Raw genomic sequence first — 18,050 nt, 5'->3', positions numbered from 1 at the left:
TGGAAGCAGACAAGATTTAGAGTTTCAAAAGACAACCTCAGTCAAGAAGGGCGAGGGTAGAGGACGTGGCCGGATTGCATCTATCCTAGGTGGTTTTGGTAGCCGAAAGAAGTCTTCCGAAGAGATTCTACCAGGAGCGTCAATCCATGATGTAGATCTGCATGCCTTTTTCAGGAGAGATTCAAAGCAGCAAAGGGTAGACACAATATGGAAGAAGAAAAAGAAGAAGGATATGTGGCGAGCTATTGGATCTTGGTTCTACTTCAGCCACATCTCAGGGGATGCTGTAGACAATACATACTACAAGTTTGCCATTTCCGCCGTACAGTCTGCCGGTCCAGGTGTCGATCCTCCAGGCCCAAAGGACATCTACGATGAGCTTCTTGACAACAATAAGATGAGCTACAAAATTGGATTGGCTCATATAAGAGCAAGTGGCCCACATATGGGCTCACTCTAATGTGTGATGGTTGGACCGATCCGACAAAGCGGGTCACCATCAACTTTCTGACATACTGTGATACGAAGACCTTCTTCCATAAGTCAGTTGATGCTTCGGATAAGGTGTATAATGCCTCATACATCCTCAGACTTATAGAGGAGGTGATTAATCAGATTGGAGAGGAGAATGTCGTGCAGGTCATCACTGATAATGGGCCGCAATATAAGTTGGCCGGAGAGATCTTGATGGAGCGGCGACCACAAATTTTCTGGACCCCATGTGCTGCACATGGCATCGACCTCATTCTGATGGACATTGGAAAGATCCGTAGGGTGCAACATATGGTGGAGATAGCCCAACGCATCACCAGGTATGTTTATAGCCATACTTGGGTTCTTTCATTAATAAGAAAGTATACAAGGGGAGAGATTCTTAGACCAGGAGTCATACGGTTTGCTACGAACCACATTGCACTTGATAGCCTTATCAAGAAGAAAGGAGCCCAACGTCAGATGTTTGTCAGTTCCGAGTGGCGGGAAAGTAGATATGCCCAGGCCGGCACTAAAAGAAGTAGGATGGAAGACTTGGTAAGCAGGAGTCATTCTGGCAGCGGGCCAATACGATAGTCAAGGCTATCAAACCATTATATGAAGTGCTGCGGGTCGTGGATAGCGAGAGGTACCCCCAGATGGGCTTTTTTATCACATGATGGAGAAAGCAAAGGCTCGGATCATGGAGGCAGATATAGTCTATGCCCACGACTACATCGACATCATTGAGCGATGGTGGGGAGCCCAAATGGGTAGAAAATTGCATCTAGCAGGTAAGCGACAATATTGATAATTATACTGATGTATAGATTCGTATAATTATACTAAGATGGTGTCATCTATGTGCAGCATGCTACCTGAATCCCCGATTTCAGTACGAGAGTGGAATTGGTATGGATGATGAACTTCTTGATGCTCTGCGTAATGTTATTTATAAGATGGAGCCTGATCCAGAAGTCGTCATGTCATGTATAAAAGAGGTAACTATGATTTAGTAGCATATGTAAATATATCAGATCTTAAATTATTAACATACTACAACAAGCTTCTTCTCACAGACCAAATTATTTAGAGAGGGCAGCCATAGCTTTGGACAACAACCAGCTGTCGTGAGCAGAACAACTATGAATCCAGGTACAATACAAATCTGCAAGACATTTTTACAACTGAATTATCTTCAACTATGAGGCCATCATATATGTAAAATGTAATTATCTTCAATATTTTTGCAGCTGAATAGTGGATTCATTTTGGTGAATCCGCAAAAAATCTTAAGCGGATAGCTATCCGGATCCTCTCCCAAACGGTCTCCTCAAGTGGCTATGAGCGCAACTGGTCCACCTTCGCCCTCATCCACAGCAGACAGAGGAACCATTTGACACAAAAGCGCCTCAACGATCTAGTTTATGTGCACTACAATCTGCAGTTGAGGCTAAAATGCATTCAGGAGGAAGTGGAGCTCAAGTATGCAGATCCCATCTATAGGACTTTTACAGATAATGATAATAATCCTATGCTCGACTGGCTTGCAACCCAACAGCAGGAGCCCAAGCTTGATGAGCCAGGATCGTCTTGACGACCAGCCAGCATCATAACCACCGAGGCTATGGTCGATCCACAGCAATGGACTGAGCGCAACATTCCACGCACTCCTACAGCTGATAGGACATGGCTAGAGGAGAGCCAGTCACCGCATGACTGGTACAACTCTTTCGTTCAGAGAGATAATCCTTTCATGCGAGGACGAGGACGCTTTAGTACCTCAGTCGACTCGATCAGGAGGGCGTCAATCCCAGCAAACGAGAAAAGAAAAGAAAAGAGCCTCAATGGAGAGTGTCGAGGAGACTTGGACCAGCAGCGATGAAGGTTCTGGTGGTGATGGATCTACTAGCCATGGAAGGAGTGGAGGACAGTATGGTACTACTTATGAGACACAGCCGGAGAAAGATTTTCGATACACCGGTGAGTCCCAGTTTACGCATGCTATACAGGATACGGACCACGGTAGGTCGTTTGATATAGGCCGGTCGGATACCATTGCATATCAAAGACGGGCTCCTCGAGGTCATTCAGGAGGCCAAGATGCAGCTGCAGATGACCTTCCATGTGGAGTCGGATCCATTGATGTATCAAGTTCCGAGTCTTCCTATTATCCGCGGCCTCAGCCAGCCTATGGATATGGTGCATCGGAGTCATCTTCCGGTAGCTACTATCCTGCGCAGCCCGGAGGGTCTTACAGATCGAATTTTGGTGCCGGCATATTCGGATGGGCCCCTTCACAGCCATATTATCAAGACACCTCTCAGAGCTAGAGCTTCAGCGAGAGATCCGAGAGTTCTTATGACCCGACACGCATTCCTCGGGGATTGAGCATACAAGACTACAACACCGCTTGGTTAGAGGGATGGGTTGATCTGCCTCCATATTATGCTGATGATCCAGATATCGACAAGAAGCATCGCCACTCGATCCGATTTTAGATATCCGAGAGTGCTTTAAATGTATATAATTGATTGTATCTTAATTTGAAAATATTTTATGTTCTTCATCTCATTATTTGAATCATTTGAAAGTAATAAGTTGCATCATCTAGTTTTAACCTTAAATCTAAACATAGAAACATCAAAAAAATATGCAAAAGTGAGAGAACTCCACAAAAAAAATACGACATGGGGTCGAAACCAAGCCAAACCAGCCCCATCGGTACGGTATCGGTTCGGCACCGAACCCGTACCATTACCGGAGCCGACCGATACGTCGGTACACTCGGTACCACGTACCTTGGGCATAATACTAGTCAAATAGGTTTCTTCCTTACTAAAAAGGCTGGTCAATATTTTCATAAAGATTATAAAATATCAGGAGAGAGTTTGACCAACCAACATAGATTAGCAGTTTTCGATGTGTGTATCAGAAAATGGAAGAGAGTGACTAAATAGGAAGTAGAGAACTATGTGGTGAAATTTGTGAGGAATGAAACAAATGGCTTCTAAAGATAGAATGTTGAAGGACGGAAAATGGAGTCTAGATTGGAAAATCAATACATGTCGGAAGAGATGGCTAATAGTATTAACAAAGTGACTGCAAACACATTACAAGAAGCAAAGGAAAAAGGGCCATCCAGTAAAAAACTTGATGTTGCAAAGAGAAAGTTCAGCTGGCAGATATGACTAAAAGAGCATCTTATAGAAGATTATTTAAATGTAGGAATAAGGAAGTGTATGAAGCTATAAGATAGCTAAAAAGGAAGCTAGGAAAGTACAGTACGAGAGGCTAGATTCAAAGCGTCTGAAGACTTATATCACAAGTTAAAAACTAAGAATGAAGAGAAAGATACGTATAAGATTTGAGACTAAGAGAACGGAAAACTAGAGACTTGACTCCAGTTAAATACATCAAAGATGAAAATCAAAAAAATTGGTTAAGGAGGATAAGACTGAAGAATGATGGAAAAGTTATTGTGATAAGCTATTCAATAAAAGTCATGTAAATGATTTAAGATGCCTTACTAATTCCATTGAGATTAAGAGTATCAGAAGCAAAGAAGTCTATGAAAAAGATGAAAATAGGAAAAATGGTTGGATGTGATAGAATCCTTATTAAGGTTTGAAAATGTTTAGATGATGTGGGAGTAACTTGGTTGACTAATTTATTTAATAAAATTTTAAAGACCACGAAGATGCTTGATAAATTAAGTGCAGCATAAAGGTGATATTCAAAATTATTCTAACTATCATGGTATTAAACTCATAAACAATATCATAAAAGTTTGATAGAAGGTAATTGGGTATAGACCAAGGTGTAATACAAAAATATCAGAGAGATAATTTGATTTTATGCTAAGAAGTTTGACTATGGAAGTTATTCTTCAAGATTAATAAAGAAATATGAAGAAAATAGACAAGACCTTTATATTATTTTTGATTGATTTGGAGAAAATATATGATAGAGTTCCTAGAGAAGTCTTATGGTCAGTGTTAGAAAAGAAAAGATTTTTCGTTGGTCATATTAATCTGATTAATGATATATAAGGGAACGATTAGTAGTGTGTGAACTACTTGGGCCCTTGGGGTAATACTAGTGACTTTCCTATCACAATTGATTTACATCAAGGATCTTCTCTAAGTCATTATCTTTATTTTTGCATTAGTTATGGATAAGCTCACTAGGCATACTTGGGACGAGATTCCTTGTTGCATGCTATTCAGTAATATATAGTCTTAGTGGATGAAACTAAAGCTGGAGTTAGTCATAACTTGGAATTATGAAAGAGTATGTTCGAATTATGGGAGGTACCATTATGGGAGTGTGATTAGATGCAATGGCAGAATTCTCAGCATCATCTAGAACTAGTTTTTATTTTCTTAGTATAATTATTGGAATATTTTATAGGTTTTCATTCCTTGATTCCATAGAACATTTGTAGAGTTGTCAAATTTAGATTCTTATGAATAATTTCTTGGAGTTTCTTGCTAGTTTTTGGACCTGTTAATTATTAAATTTGGAAATTCAGTTGCTTTGATTTTATCCCACTGCCTTCATTGATTTTATCATGTTCTCATGTTTATATTTATCTAATCACAAATAGGATGTCTTGCATGCTTGTAGGGCAACTCTTATGAGTATATGGCGGTTGTGATTTCTCTAACTCATAATTTTGGGTTAGGGGCATAATATAGGCCACATAAATAAATATAGTTACAGCACTAATTAATTATTCACATATTAATATTCTATTTTGAAATAAATAAATGAGATAATGTGTATATATATGTGTACAAATCCATTGCATAGGGGCACAACTTTGAGCATGATGGATTGGATATTCGAATTAAAAGGCCAACAAGGGTCCCAACTCAGCCAACAAAGGTTAACCTAACAATGAACCAAACCATCCAAGCCCAAACTTGATTGCCTATAAAATTTCAACACAAAATTTGTTTAGATCAAATCATATCAGGATTTAGGTTGTTTTGGTTCTTTCATGTCTTGGAAGAGTTTTTGACCATAAGACTACACTTTAAGCTAACCTATATATGAGTTTCATTGGATGAAAGACATTGTAGATAACATTTGCCTTTCGCTTTTTTTTTTTTGGTACTCTATTGTATAGCATTAGACCCTTGTATTAAGATCAAGTTGGGTTGTGCAAGAGATCAAAAATATGCCAACTCAACTTGAAAACAAGCTTACATTTTCAATGATAGTCTGACACATGAGGAACATACTAGCTCCATGCAACTCAAACTACATATTGGATCAGACTGGTTTGACATTGACCCTGTCAAGCTTGCAACTCTACATCATTCCACCATTCTTGGAGAAGAATACACCTCATAAATACATTATTATAGGATCCCTAAGCAATAGTTTGTAAAACAAACCAGAATAACTCAAATTAAATGCAAGTTGGTTGCTTGTTTCAGAAAATTAGCGCACATACAGTAGGTGACAGAAATAACAGGGAAACCACTGCCAGATATTAATGTGTAAACAGATGCTTTTATCTCTCTCTTATTCACCTTATAGTAGAAACTGTTTTTTCAACTAAAAGTGAATTAGAAGGCCAACAAACCTAACATAAATTGCATTATCCACAAAAAGATCACAGTGATATACACAACCAAGTTACTAAGTTAGTATTCTGAAAGAGTTACGATATAACCAGAACAGGTATCATCACCGCTTACCCATGTAATACAAAATATCATAGTCTGCACTATTAGACTAGACAAAAGTACAGAAAGGAATTATATTATCAAAACAATAAAGAGAGACTGCCATTAGTAGAAAATGGCCCTATGCTACCTTCAGTTAAACTTATAGAAGATGATAACACACTGTAAATAATTTTTTGCAAAATGATGATTAGGAACAGCAATAACTCAGGCATGAAATCATACAATTTCTAGCAATATCCATGAAGTCTCTAATTAATTGTAATGGATTAAGAAATGGACAAAAGACTTGTCCTTTTCTGCCTTTGATTATGCTGATCAGAACAAGCAAGAAATAACAAGAAGAGGAAGAAAACCAAAGAAAATCTTTTTACAAATTTAATCATTGCATAAAACTGAAGAAATTACTGACAACTTTTAAATTATTAAAAAAGAAAGAAGATCGCGTGCAAATAGCTTCAAAGAAGAAAACAATGGTCCAGATGGCAGAAAAATTACATTGCAAAGAAGAAGGCAAAAAAAAGGGAATAAGTATTACTTAGCAATGAGTAAAAATAATCACCCTAGATATGGGTACAGTCCACCCATTTTCTGGAGACCAGTCTAAAGATGGACGCAAGTCCTTGCAGGAAGCGACATACGACTCCCCTTCACCGAGTGGAGGCTCTGGCAGCTCTATCTGGAGGCATAGCCAAAAATGGAATAAATTTCAAAACTCAGAACACTAGGATTTATGCCATCCTAATCATAATAGTAATGACAAGCAAAAATGACAAATCAGTTCACAGTAACAGAAAAGCAGAACCTGGCCTTGGCAAATTACAGTCATCCAGGTTGACATGTGCATCACAAAAGTAACATCTGATCAGAGTACTCTGTAATTCTCTCTCTTTAGCATTAACCCTACGTTGTTAAATCACAATAATGAAAGTATTCTTATACCTATTCTATGTAGAAATTTTTTAATGATTTTTAAATTTTATGTTCTTTATTTCTTCTACCATCTTTTTTTCTATTTGTATTTGCCTACTTTGGTAAAAACATATAAAAAAAAAATAGTAACTTAATAGAAACACCAATCAGAACTTGGCCAAGTGGTTCGATCCATGTTCCTTCTTAGAGGAGGCTGTGTGAGCAAGGCATGCTATGCACAATATGTTGGTGTCATTGTTATGAAGGATTTCTGAAAAGGTGCAATGAACTGATGTGGTGCAAATGTCACATGTAGCGTGGCTGCAGCTGTCCTGCCATAATGGTGTGATGGATGTACAGGATTTGCTGACACAAACAATGAAATCATGGAATAGCACACCATTTTGCAGACCTAGCCCTGTTCTAGCCTACTGGCTGATCTACAGAAAAAGAGGTAGAAACAGGATTCAAATGAAAAACTAAAACCTTCAAACACATAACGCCACATCTACTACATGCTCTAATCAGAAAAAATAAGGCCAAGTGCCTAAGCATTTTGAAATGACTGAACACCTTAAGTAAGAAAGTATTTTGCCAAGAAAACTTGAGTCCATTTGTAAAAGCTCATGAACACTCAACTGCGTTCTTATAAATGTTATTGCTAGCATAAATAGAACAGAATTTTCACCACGTCGGACATGTAACATACTGCACATAAACTTGAGAAGAATATGACATGTATTTGGACCCAAAAATTGTATTGCAGTTGCACGCCGAAAAAGCCCCAGTGGAAAGGTGATCTGGTTAAAAATCCTATTTGTCATCCATAGACAATATAGGAATCATGCAAACAGCCTTAAATCCAAAAAATAGCTCCCAGCTTTCTTTGTACGGAAGACCCAAGTTATTAATTTGTAGACAAGTGTCAGATGGAGGATTGGCTCATTCCTGCACCCAAAATCATGTTGACATCTATGGTTAAGTTGCATCTTCAAGACTACCATTGTGACATCATCTAGGCTTACTAGACTGACCATCGCTCTATTCATTAGGCAGTGAGTAGTAAGAGCTCAAACCTAATAGTGGGTAAGGTTTTAAATCCCATGGAACGGGCCAGTCCCAATTTTTTCGTGGAACAAGAATCACCGAACCGTACCATACCGAGTACCGATCGGCGCCCGGACCGGTTCAGACCAGTACCGAACCCGCCAAAAAGGCCACAGCGCGTGCGGCGCACTATGGAAGATCAAACCGGACTTGGTGCCAATTTGCACCGAGTCCTGGCTTCAGCTCGCACCGAGTCATGGCTTCAGTTTGCTCTTGTACCGGCCGGTTCCCACCCCGTAGGGGCCGGAACCGTTTTGTGTGCCCATACCGACCCGGTCAATGACCGAGCCGGCACGGTTCGGCCTAAACCGGGCGATACGACCCGGTTCAGCATTCCTTACCGTGGAATGAGATGTGCAGTTTTCCTGTGGAAAAGATGTGCCCCCCCCCACCCCCCGACATTTGGGATCGGGATGTCTCAAGATGCGCCGATTGGGATTGTACCCCATCTTGGCGTCCCACCGAGATTTGAAACCATGATAGTGGGTGTGTCATAGTTTATGGCGAATGGTTTCTAAACCTGCCAGATGGAACAAATGTGTCAGTATTTGATTCATGGTTGCATGCAATTCAGCAGTCCTTAACACCTGAGGATACAGCTCTTCTTAAGAGTGCATTATAATGAGGCTACTGGAACATTGTGACTAAGCTCTGTTGAAGTTGGTTGACCAACAAAAAATCCATCAACCTAAGAGCAAGATAGGATCAAACAAAAAAATCTTGGATGTGAATGATTTAATAAAAATTTATTTGAGGACAACATGCTCTCATATGACCAATCATGTCTGGGTCTCTAAGGACACATGGAATAGCAATAGGTCATGGATATTTTTCAGGGACTTCTATGTGATGACTTGGGGAAGGAACTAAGGGTTTACTGATGAAGAAGATTTTTTTTTAGTTTACCAACCACCTCCAGTTCTTCCCTACCTGTATATATCGGATCTACAGGCAGCCATAGAGTGCATTTCCCAATTGTACTATACTTCTCTTAAGGCTAACTAACAATAGGATCTTCTAGGGTTTATTCTCTTGTTCCCAAATCAGAAAGGAAACATGAAAGAGAGAAATATGAGAAAAAAGTTCAATAAAGATTGGAGAATCTCAGAAGCGAGTAATCCCAACAAATTTTATCTTTATGTTGAAATTTATTTCGCAACAAACTACCACGCATGGACCGACTACATGCATGCATATAATCTTATTCTGCAATGGTGGGGCATGTGACTTGGTGATCCATTTACCATTTTGTTCACTATGTATCCAATTTTCTCCTTCAATTTGTGACAAAGCTTAAAGAGGAAAGAATTCTTCTGGTCCCTTTTTTTATTAAGTACTATTGAATCTGATGTATTCAAGTAAATGAAAAGATTATGAATTCTTATCTGATCCTACATTCACAATATCACCAATTCCATCGCACTTTTCACTTCATACGTTTCTAGAAGTTTGTCATATCACATGACACCTTCATGACACAATTTACTAATCTAGCTAGCTAGCAAATTATTCTTTACAAATAATCTTATCTAATTCAAATCAGATTAAATGGAGAAGGTTACTTCTATAGTTTCTGACGTTTAATTGCAAGCTTTCAAATTCTTTGATTTAATAGAAGTGTAAGAAATAAGATATGCCTAATCTAGTACCAAGGCTACAGTTCAGATATAACACGACCATCTTCATAATTTGTCTCACATCGATATCTTTTAACAATCAGCAGCCATATTTATATCACTTATACATTAATAACAAATATAATTTAGCTTACAAAACGAGACATTGGATATGTGCATGACTGGTAAACTTTGTCCAACTATTTGGGGCAACGTCTGATGTGCCGGTACTGGGCCCCGGACTGGTTGCCCGGTGGCACAGGTCGGTACAGCCCCACGTCATGCCATGCCAGCCCTATACCGACACAATAGAAGAGGCGGAAGAGAGAAAGAATAGCAGAGAAGAAAAGAGAGAGAGAAGGAGACCGAGGGAGGCCGGCAAAGAGCCAGTGGAGAGCCGGAGAGTCGCTGCGCGGAGAAGGCGGAGACTGGGGAGCCGCGGAGGAGGGGCTCCGCCTTTGGTCCCCTGTTTCGTTCAAAATAGGGGCCCGACCTCCGCCTCCGCGCGGCGGCTCTCCGGCCTCCACCGGCCTCTCTCTTCCTTCCTCTTTCTCTCTCCCTCCCTCTCCTGCTCTCTCTCTCTCTTTCTCTTTTTCTTCTCCTTCTCTCCCTCCGTCGCGAGTCCCATTTTCGTTGCCAGAACCGTCCCGGTCCATAGTTGGTATGGCTCAGGATGCCCCCAACCGGGCAGTTCGGGACAGTTCTACCGACCGTAATCTAGGGTTACTTTTATGATAAGATGTGTTTGGAATGAAATCACATTAAATTCCAAACAGCAGTTTATGATAAACTTACTATGTCCTCAAACACAATGGCATATATGAGGGTTGTCAAAGTGTGAATTAAAATGTATTACTTATAGGCACCTCACCAATGACCATTCTCACTCACAGCCATGATATAACAGGCTTACAATACATCTCTCAGATGATACATAGATGTGATACCCCAGGATATATCTAACACTCACTATTTCAGGAAGACTGAAAAGTCTGATTTACTATGGAATCTATCCCTTTTATTAGATGCCCTAGCTAGATAAGATTCAGCACTAACTTTGTGGAAATTTATTGTGACTAAATAAACAAACAAGAAACCAAAGGTGGACATCCTCATGAATATAAAACCATATACACACAACAGCCATAAAATGTTGCCTATTTCTCGAATAAGAATACAACTTCACATTCAGAACTTATCATATGTAGGACTATCAAATCACAAAAAGCAAATTTGATGTGCAGACAGATGCATGTATTTCAAACAAAACAAAATGGCTAAAAGAGATAAAGTTCTCAAAGTAATATTTGACTTCACGCTTAAGTAAATCTTCCTAAAAAGCCTGAAACAATTACCATAAAAAAATATGGGCAGTTTGAAGAAAAAACAAGCAATATCAAGCAGTTTAGGGTGCATAAGTATGGATGAAATCTGGTAGTTGCTCAAAACTTACGAAAATTCAAAGGAAGGGTTGGAGTAAAATGTTTAGGTTGACAAAATCTGAGAAAAGGTTAACAAGGATAGCAAGGCTCATAACTTCAGGTGATAAGTAGAATGATATTACATAGCCAATTGTAAGTTTAAGGCAAATTCAATAATTTATGCTAGAATATTTGAAAGTTAGATTTAGAAAAAAGGAATTTTAGCTTTAAGATTCATTATCTTGGCAAACCACTATTGGCCAACAAGGATTGAAAAATCCAATGTAATCCACTAATGAATCAGAACTGGAGCACAAATGACATTAAGATGGCATTTAAGCCTAACGAGTGCTGATAAACTCTACAGTCTACACCATCCCTAACTTGCCATAATAGTTGACACTTGAAAAAATTTAATCATGGCATGTTATAGAATCAGTTATCCTAGTTCTTTACCAGGACTTTGTCATCCTCAAGTACTTGGGTTATTCTTCCAGACCAGTGACAAGACTCATACCACCAATCAACCAAATCACCAACTTTCCAAGTGTCATTGACAATCGCTACCACATCAGCTTTCAGATTAGAATCAGGCAGTTGATTTTCCCGATAGAAGGGAGGAAAGGTAGGGCGCAACATAAGCTCCATTTTGCTCTCTCCACCTGATTTAATAGGTTGCGGGGACTTCTGATACAGTCTAGTCCAAGTAATCCCTGTAAAAGTTAAGAAATACCGAATGTGAAGCCAGGTGAACAGGAAGCCAAAGAAAAATAAATAAACAATAAGTCACAATGACTATTGAATTTAAAAAATATCTAATATGTAGTATTCCTAAATTTGAATTATTAACCAGAAAGGTTTTCTTTGTTATGTTCATGAACTAATGGGTCTCCTAAAAGTGGAATGAATACAAGGAAAATGGAAATATTTTAAGGTGGATATATAAGAATACAGAATAAGACACACATATTCCAAAGCCAATAAAGAAGCCTACAAAGATAATTGTTGCATTATAGGAACACTTTACTGCTTCCAGTGAACTCCCCGATCAAGTCTTGAAATGATCAATGTTCATATACTAAGTTGACAACAATTATAAGATTTAGACTTAAAGATAACTAAAAAGCAATCACATAATCCATAAAACATCAGTAGCATCTTCGTTATTTTGCTAGATAAGGTAACCACTTCTACTGTATATTTCTTTAAGCAACAGGTTGCTAAATCCACTGTTACCTACAATTTGAAAACCAAATGACATTAACATTGTTAAATTGAAATGTGCAGCTTAATGTTCTCTTTTCCATTTATCTCATCAACAGCCAAGTTAGTTATATTTGATAATGGAATGCCAATGAAAAACTGCAGGTAGGGAAAGAGGGTTGAATTTATATGTTATTGCTGTCTTAAGATTCATTTGTACCTCTCTAACATGCACATGACAAGGCTTTATATCCAATTATCCAAAGTTTTTCAGTTAATTGCTATTCTCAACATTTTTCTGCATCATAGTGCCTAATGGACTGCATTACACATTTTTTCCCAAAAATAATTCTCAGATTTAATTCATTAGCTTTCAATTAAATAGAAGAGATGCCAACGTAGTGTTTTATTAAGAGAGGTCACTCACTTTCATCTGGAAAGTCAAAGAACTCCAAGAAATACCCAATATGCCCTTTCCGAGAGCCAATTTTCTTAATCTGATGGAAATAGGAAAAAAAAAGTATGAGAAATGAATAGTTTAAAAGTCAAGTGCAACATCTTAGTGATGAAAGGACTCATGCTAAAATTTATGGAATGCATTAAGCAGATACAGAAATTCAAATAACAAGCACTTCTAATACCATTATGGAAATTTGTCTTAATTTTAGCAAACATTATCTCATGGAATTAATTGAATTTGAAATAAAATGAAAATAAAGAACTTGATTGGAGATGACTATTTCAAATTAACATATGAAAAGTCCAGAATACACAACATCAACTCTCATGACACCCTCGTAAAATATGGCTGAACTTCACTTATCACAATAAAACTTACCACAGGAACCAGTCTCCATCAAGAACTAATGTGTGACATATTTTGTGCATCCAAGCAATGGAAAAGATACTACACCTGATAACCTACAGTTTCACTAGAAAGAATATTGAATGGTAAGGCAAAGGGGAATTCTGATTCCTGCAAAAGCATCCAAGGTCATGATGATCCCACATGTAATAATCTGCTCATGTCATGTCTGTGACATAAATAGCGCTTCTCACAGGTGGTTATAATTCAGAATGCAACCATAAGGGAGAGAAAAATTAAAGTCACTGGATATCATGCATCTAAAAGTTGAATCACCTCCATTGCTTTGAATATCTCTGTATTATATACAAAGAACTCTAAACTATGCTTTTAATACTTGGTACATCTTAAGAAACTTGATTAGGAGATATGAAAGACAATTATGAAACTAAAAATCAACTGAATCTATTCAGATTTAGTATGTAGTGACTGTGCAGAAGTTTGGATGCAGGTAAAATTAAACAGATAGGAGGAAGAGATGATCTTCATAGTTTGTTTATTTTTTGTCTATTTAATCTTTTGGAAAGTGAGAATTTCTCCAAGTTGGAGTTGTTTGATAAAGATAAAGAATGGTGATGATGGCTTAGCCGTCCATTCATGTACTTATTGGTTTCAACTTTCAACACTTTTATTTTTTTACAAATATTACTTTTTAGGGATTCTTTTGTTTTCTTATTATGAAATGCTTTTGAATACCAAAGGAAAAGAAGGCATCCAGGTATCTTTCATTTTATTTTCAACTTTTATTTTTTTTGTATGGATTTGTATTTAGGAAAGAGAAAGAAAAGATACAATTATGCTTCCATCATATAATTATGAGACTATTTATGTCTTCTTTTGGATTTTCTATGCATAGTTGGGGAAAGCCAGAAAACTATTGTTAAGCCTGATATACATTGTTAAGCCTTTCCCTATTATATTAAGGTTTTGGAGTCAATTTGTTAGTTAGCATAGTATTGGTGCTCAGGTTTGCTAGAGTCACAAGTCCAACTCCCTCAAGTTAATTATTATGCATGTTTGATTATTCCTGCAGGAGGGCCTGTTGGCCAGCCCAACCCACATCTACTAAGGACCCACTGAAGTTCCAGCCTAAATCTCAGCCTATGAGTCTCTGTAGGAAGAAAAAAAGATCCATGGGGACCAGGCTCAAAAAGGCCGCCCAATCCATGAATCTAGCAGGACATTCAGCCCAATCCTGCTGGATTACCCAAACAAGCCATTATTTAATTAACCGATTACAATCTTGACTCATTCCAATCATTGTGTCTGTTATCTTGACTGATTTGAGTCAGCATGGTCACTCTACATGTGTAATCTAGACCACACATGAGGGGGTGCTAAGCTTAATATACATTGTTGACCCTTTCTCTATTAGCCTACACTTTTGAAGTCTATTGTTTAGTTAACACCTATATACCATAGGACCAAGGTTCGCAGGACCGATTGTACCGGCGTACCGGTGAGCACCGGCACCGGTATGGTTCCGGTTTAGTACCGGCTTGGAACCGGTACCGAACCGAAGCCGCGCGCGCGGCCACGCGCGCGCGGAAATTAAAAAAAAAAACAAAACAAAACGCGTCCGCGCGCGTCTGGGACGCGCGCGGACGCTTCAAATGCCACAGAGTGGCATTTAATGCCCCCACGCGGGCTGCCAGCCCGCGTGGGCACGGTGCCCCGCGCGGGGAACCGCGCTCGGGCGCGATTCCCTGCTGGGAATCGCGCGCGGGCGCGTTTCCTACGCGGGGAAACGCGCGCGGTCGAACGCGTCGCTCGCGCGTCCGCGCGCGTTTCCCAATTAAAAAAAAATGCGTCCGCGCGCGTCCGCGGACGCGTCAAATGCCACTCTGTGGCATTTAATGCCCCCACGCGGGCTGCCAGCCCACGTGGGCACGGTGCCCCGCGTGGGGAACCGCGCTCGGGCGCGTTTCCCTGCGGGGAATCGCGCGCGGGCGCGGTTCCTACGCGGGGAATCGCGCGCGGGCGCGCGTTCTCCGCTCGCGCGTCCGCGCGCATTTTTCAAAAAAAAAAAACAAATGCCACAGAGTGGCTTTAAATGCCGCTCTGTGGCATTAAGAGGCCCACGCGGGCTCCAGCCGCGTGGGCGCTCTTCCCCGCGCGCGGGCGCTCTTCCCCGCGCGGGGAAAGTGTGGCTTGGACCGGTGCGAACCGGGCCGGTTCACACCGGTACCGGCTTGTACCGGCGCGAACCGAGCCGGTTCGCACCGGTCCAGGTACAGAACCAATCGATTCCGACCCAGTTTGGGTCGGAACCGTTTTATACCCCTGTACCGGACCGGTGCCAGTCGGCACCGGTCCGGTACGGGCTGAACCGACCGGTACCGGTCGGTTCAGCAGACCATGCATAGGACCATGACCAAAACCACCAAGCCTTGAACTTAACTATTTGGGGCTGTTTTTGCAGATCTCATTCACTGATAATTCCTATTAAGAGCCACTGTTAGTATTCTTGCAATATTTTCCAAATCCTTTTTTAGAGGTATCACCTGTGCAAATTTAGTTCTTTTTTTCGACCCTTTTGACACGGATTCCACAATTTCACTAGAGCATCCTTGAATCTACATTGCACATCGTTCTCGGATCATACCCAAGCCTTCTCACTTAGTTCTCCCACACTATGTGAACAATTGGTACAATCCTTATGCATTCTTTACTATTTTCCCCTTCCCACACAATCATCTTAATAGTCAATTTTTCTCACGTTCACTTGCTAGCTTACTTATCTATTAAAATTGGTCTTATTGTTAAACTTTTCCTTTAAATTATCATGAAGTCATCTATCATCCAACACCCTAGATTCAGCACTTAACTTTGCTCACTCACCTTAATTCTATTAGTTGTCTCTCCTCTACCTATCTTTTAGTTATAGGTCTAAGATAATGAAGCACTATTGTATCTCATGGCAATCAATCTTGTTCGGATGCTTGTTTTAATTTTCATCATTTTCACAAAAGTTCAGACTTCAGACCTTACTCGGCAAAAAGAAATATCAAATTTAATTTCCTATTTCAAGCATTAATATGTTGCTGGCATGCTGTGGATGAATTTCTATTCACAATTTTGTTAGTCAAAGTTGTGCCAGTTTTTATACTGCCGTAAAATTTGTTTCTACCATTGTACCTTTTGTACTTCAGAACCGCTGCTCTGTTACCTATCCAGGGAAACATTTTTTATATGGTTTATCTCTTTTCTGGCATACTTCAAGTTAGTTTCTGTTATATATGCCAGTTTATGAAATACTCATTCACCAATTCACCAGCATGGCCATCTTATCCATCGCAAAATAATCCTGTTGAAGCATGAACTAAAAAATCTTGGTCATGGTACACTACAATTTGACAAGTTGATACCAATTCAAGCATAGCATTTTGTTATGACATATTGATAGTTTTGCCCAACTATATATCCCAATAAAGTGGCAGCAGAAACACAAGGAGCCTTAAAAGACTCAAAAAGTGCTTCCTAACTTGCCTGTAACATTCTGTTTTACCCTGTCCTACTTGGTTGTAATACAAAAAAGCCAGAAATAATTGAACAGATCAGTGAAAATATCAGTTTCTATAAATTTTATATCTGCAAGTTTCTAACAACAAAAAGTGCAGGTCCTGTATGTGTGATTTAATTGGAAATTTATGTATTTTCTATAATATGGGTCCCATAAATAAATGTGGGAGGAGCTCTGAATTTTCACTATGATTAAATAGGAGTAAAATGCTTTTTTGCAACTAATATTAGTACAGGAATATGCATTGTAGAATGTTTGCGTACATGTGCGCATATCTGTATGTAGAAGTAGGTTCATAAATTTGTGCATCAATATGTTTATTGGTATGAACATTTAAAACCATTTATCTATATTTGCACTCATAAACAAGTACATTCTTCTTGTCTACCATGCATGGAAACATGCAAAAACACCTACCTTACAACGAAACCACGCGCCTCGAAAACCTTCAATAAAGCATTTTGACTCAGCCTCTTGACCAACTTCAGAAGGCAGCTGATATTTAAAGTCCATGCTACCTGCATCCAAGGGTAATGATCCTACAGTAAAGTTATGGAGAAAGCTCCTTTTGAGAGCAAGATAACTCCCACAAAGTAATGAGTGGCAATGACAGAAATTTGGGAAAATTAAAAAACAAAGGCTAACTTTATCCATCTACCAGAGAGATGTTTCTATTATTAAACTGAAGAGTAGAAAAATGTACTATTCATTGATCAAAATAAATGTAATAACTTAGCAATTGAAACTGAAGAACCCAAAATGCACAAAAAAAAATAGAGAACAAGAACAAGCAGAAAAGTTCTTTCAAGCAGATGGCACGGGAACATACTGAGCATTAGCAGAAAATTTTAGCCATTTAGATATATGAATACCTTAGATTCTGGAAAATTGATACTTCACTAGAAACGTTTACTTTTTTGAATGATTAGCAGGTTGCCCAGTTGGATCAGTCAAATTTTGAACTTGGATGTCACATTCACTTATCGTTTCTGCCCCCTTATCTCTCAAGTATGTGCCCTCACAAAAGATAGTGTTGACAATATTTGAATGGCTTTTGATTTGGTCCTGTCTTTATCAACTTCCATTGTAACTTTCTTCCACATTCTCTGTAACAGCATCTATTTTAACAACCACAACACAACATAGTTTCATAAATTCCAATCCCCTCTAATTCAATTATTTATTTAAGTATCCAATTATTTATTATCCTGATTCTGGTCTAGTGGTCTGGGC

At 39.1% G+C, this 18,050-nt stretch overlaps 1 protein-coding gene across 9 annotated transcripts in view; it reads right to left on the bottom strand.

Annotated features, from left to right (window-relative positions):
* The window catches only part of LOC103708008 (uncharacterized), a 39,704-nt gene that overhangs the window by 13,303 nt on the left and 8,351 nt on the right, over positions 1-18,050 (bottom strand). For 7 of the 9 annotated variants that reach the window (XM_039124656.3, XM_039124658.3, XM_089924989.1 and 4 more), the window contains exons 2-5: positions 17,235-17,335; positions 12,857-12,926; positions 11,683-11,939; positions 6,733-6,849 (exon numbers count right to left, since the gene is read on the bottom strand). In XM_039124656.3, coding sequence (XP_038980584.3) covers positions 6,733-6,849; positions 11,683-11,939; positions 12,857-12,926; positions 17,235-17,330 — 540 coding nt within the window. In that variant the 5' untranslated portion in view covers positions 17,331-17,335. Of the gene's footprint in view, positions 1-6,732; positions 6,850-11,682; positions 11,940-12,856; positions 12,927-17,234; positions 17,357-18,050 lie in introns of all 9 variants that reach the window. The other 2 variants (XM_088703117.2, XM_089924987.1) reach the window with 1 other exon arrangement.

This window comes from Phoenix dactylifera, chromosome 8, assembly GCF_051530095.1.
Source record: "Phoenix dactylifera cultivar Ajwa chromosome 8, Ajwa_hap1_PhDact_Kaust_v1.1, whole genome shotgun sequence".
Classification (NCBI taxonomy): Eukaryota; Viridiplantae; Streptophyta; class Magnoliopsida; order Arecales; family Arecaceae; genus Phoenix; species Phoenix dactylifera.
Note: the sequence above shows the minus strand (reverse complement) of the source record. Positions and strands in the feature narration are given on the sequence as shown.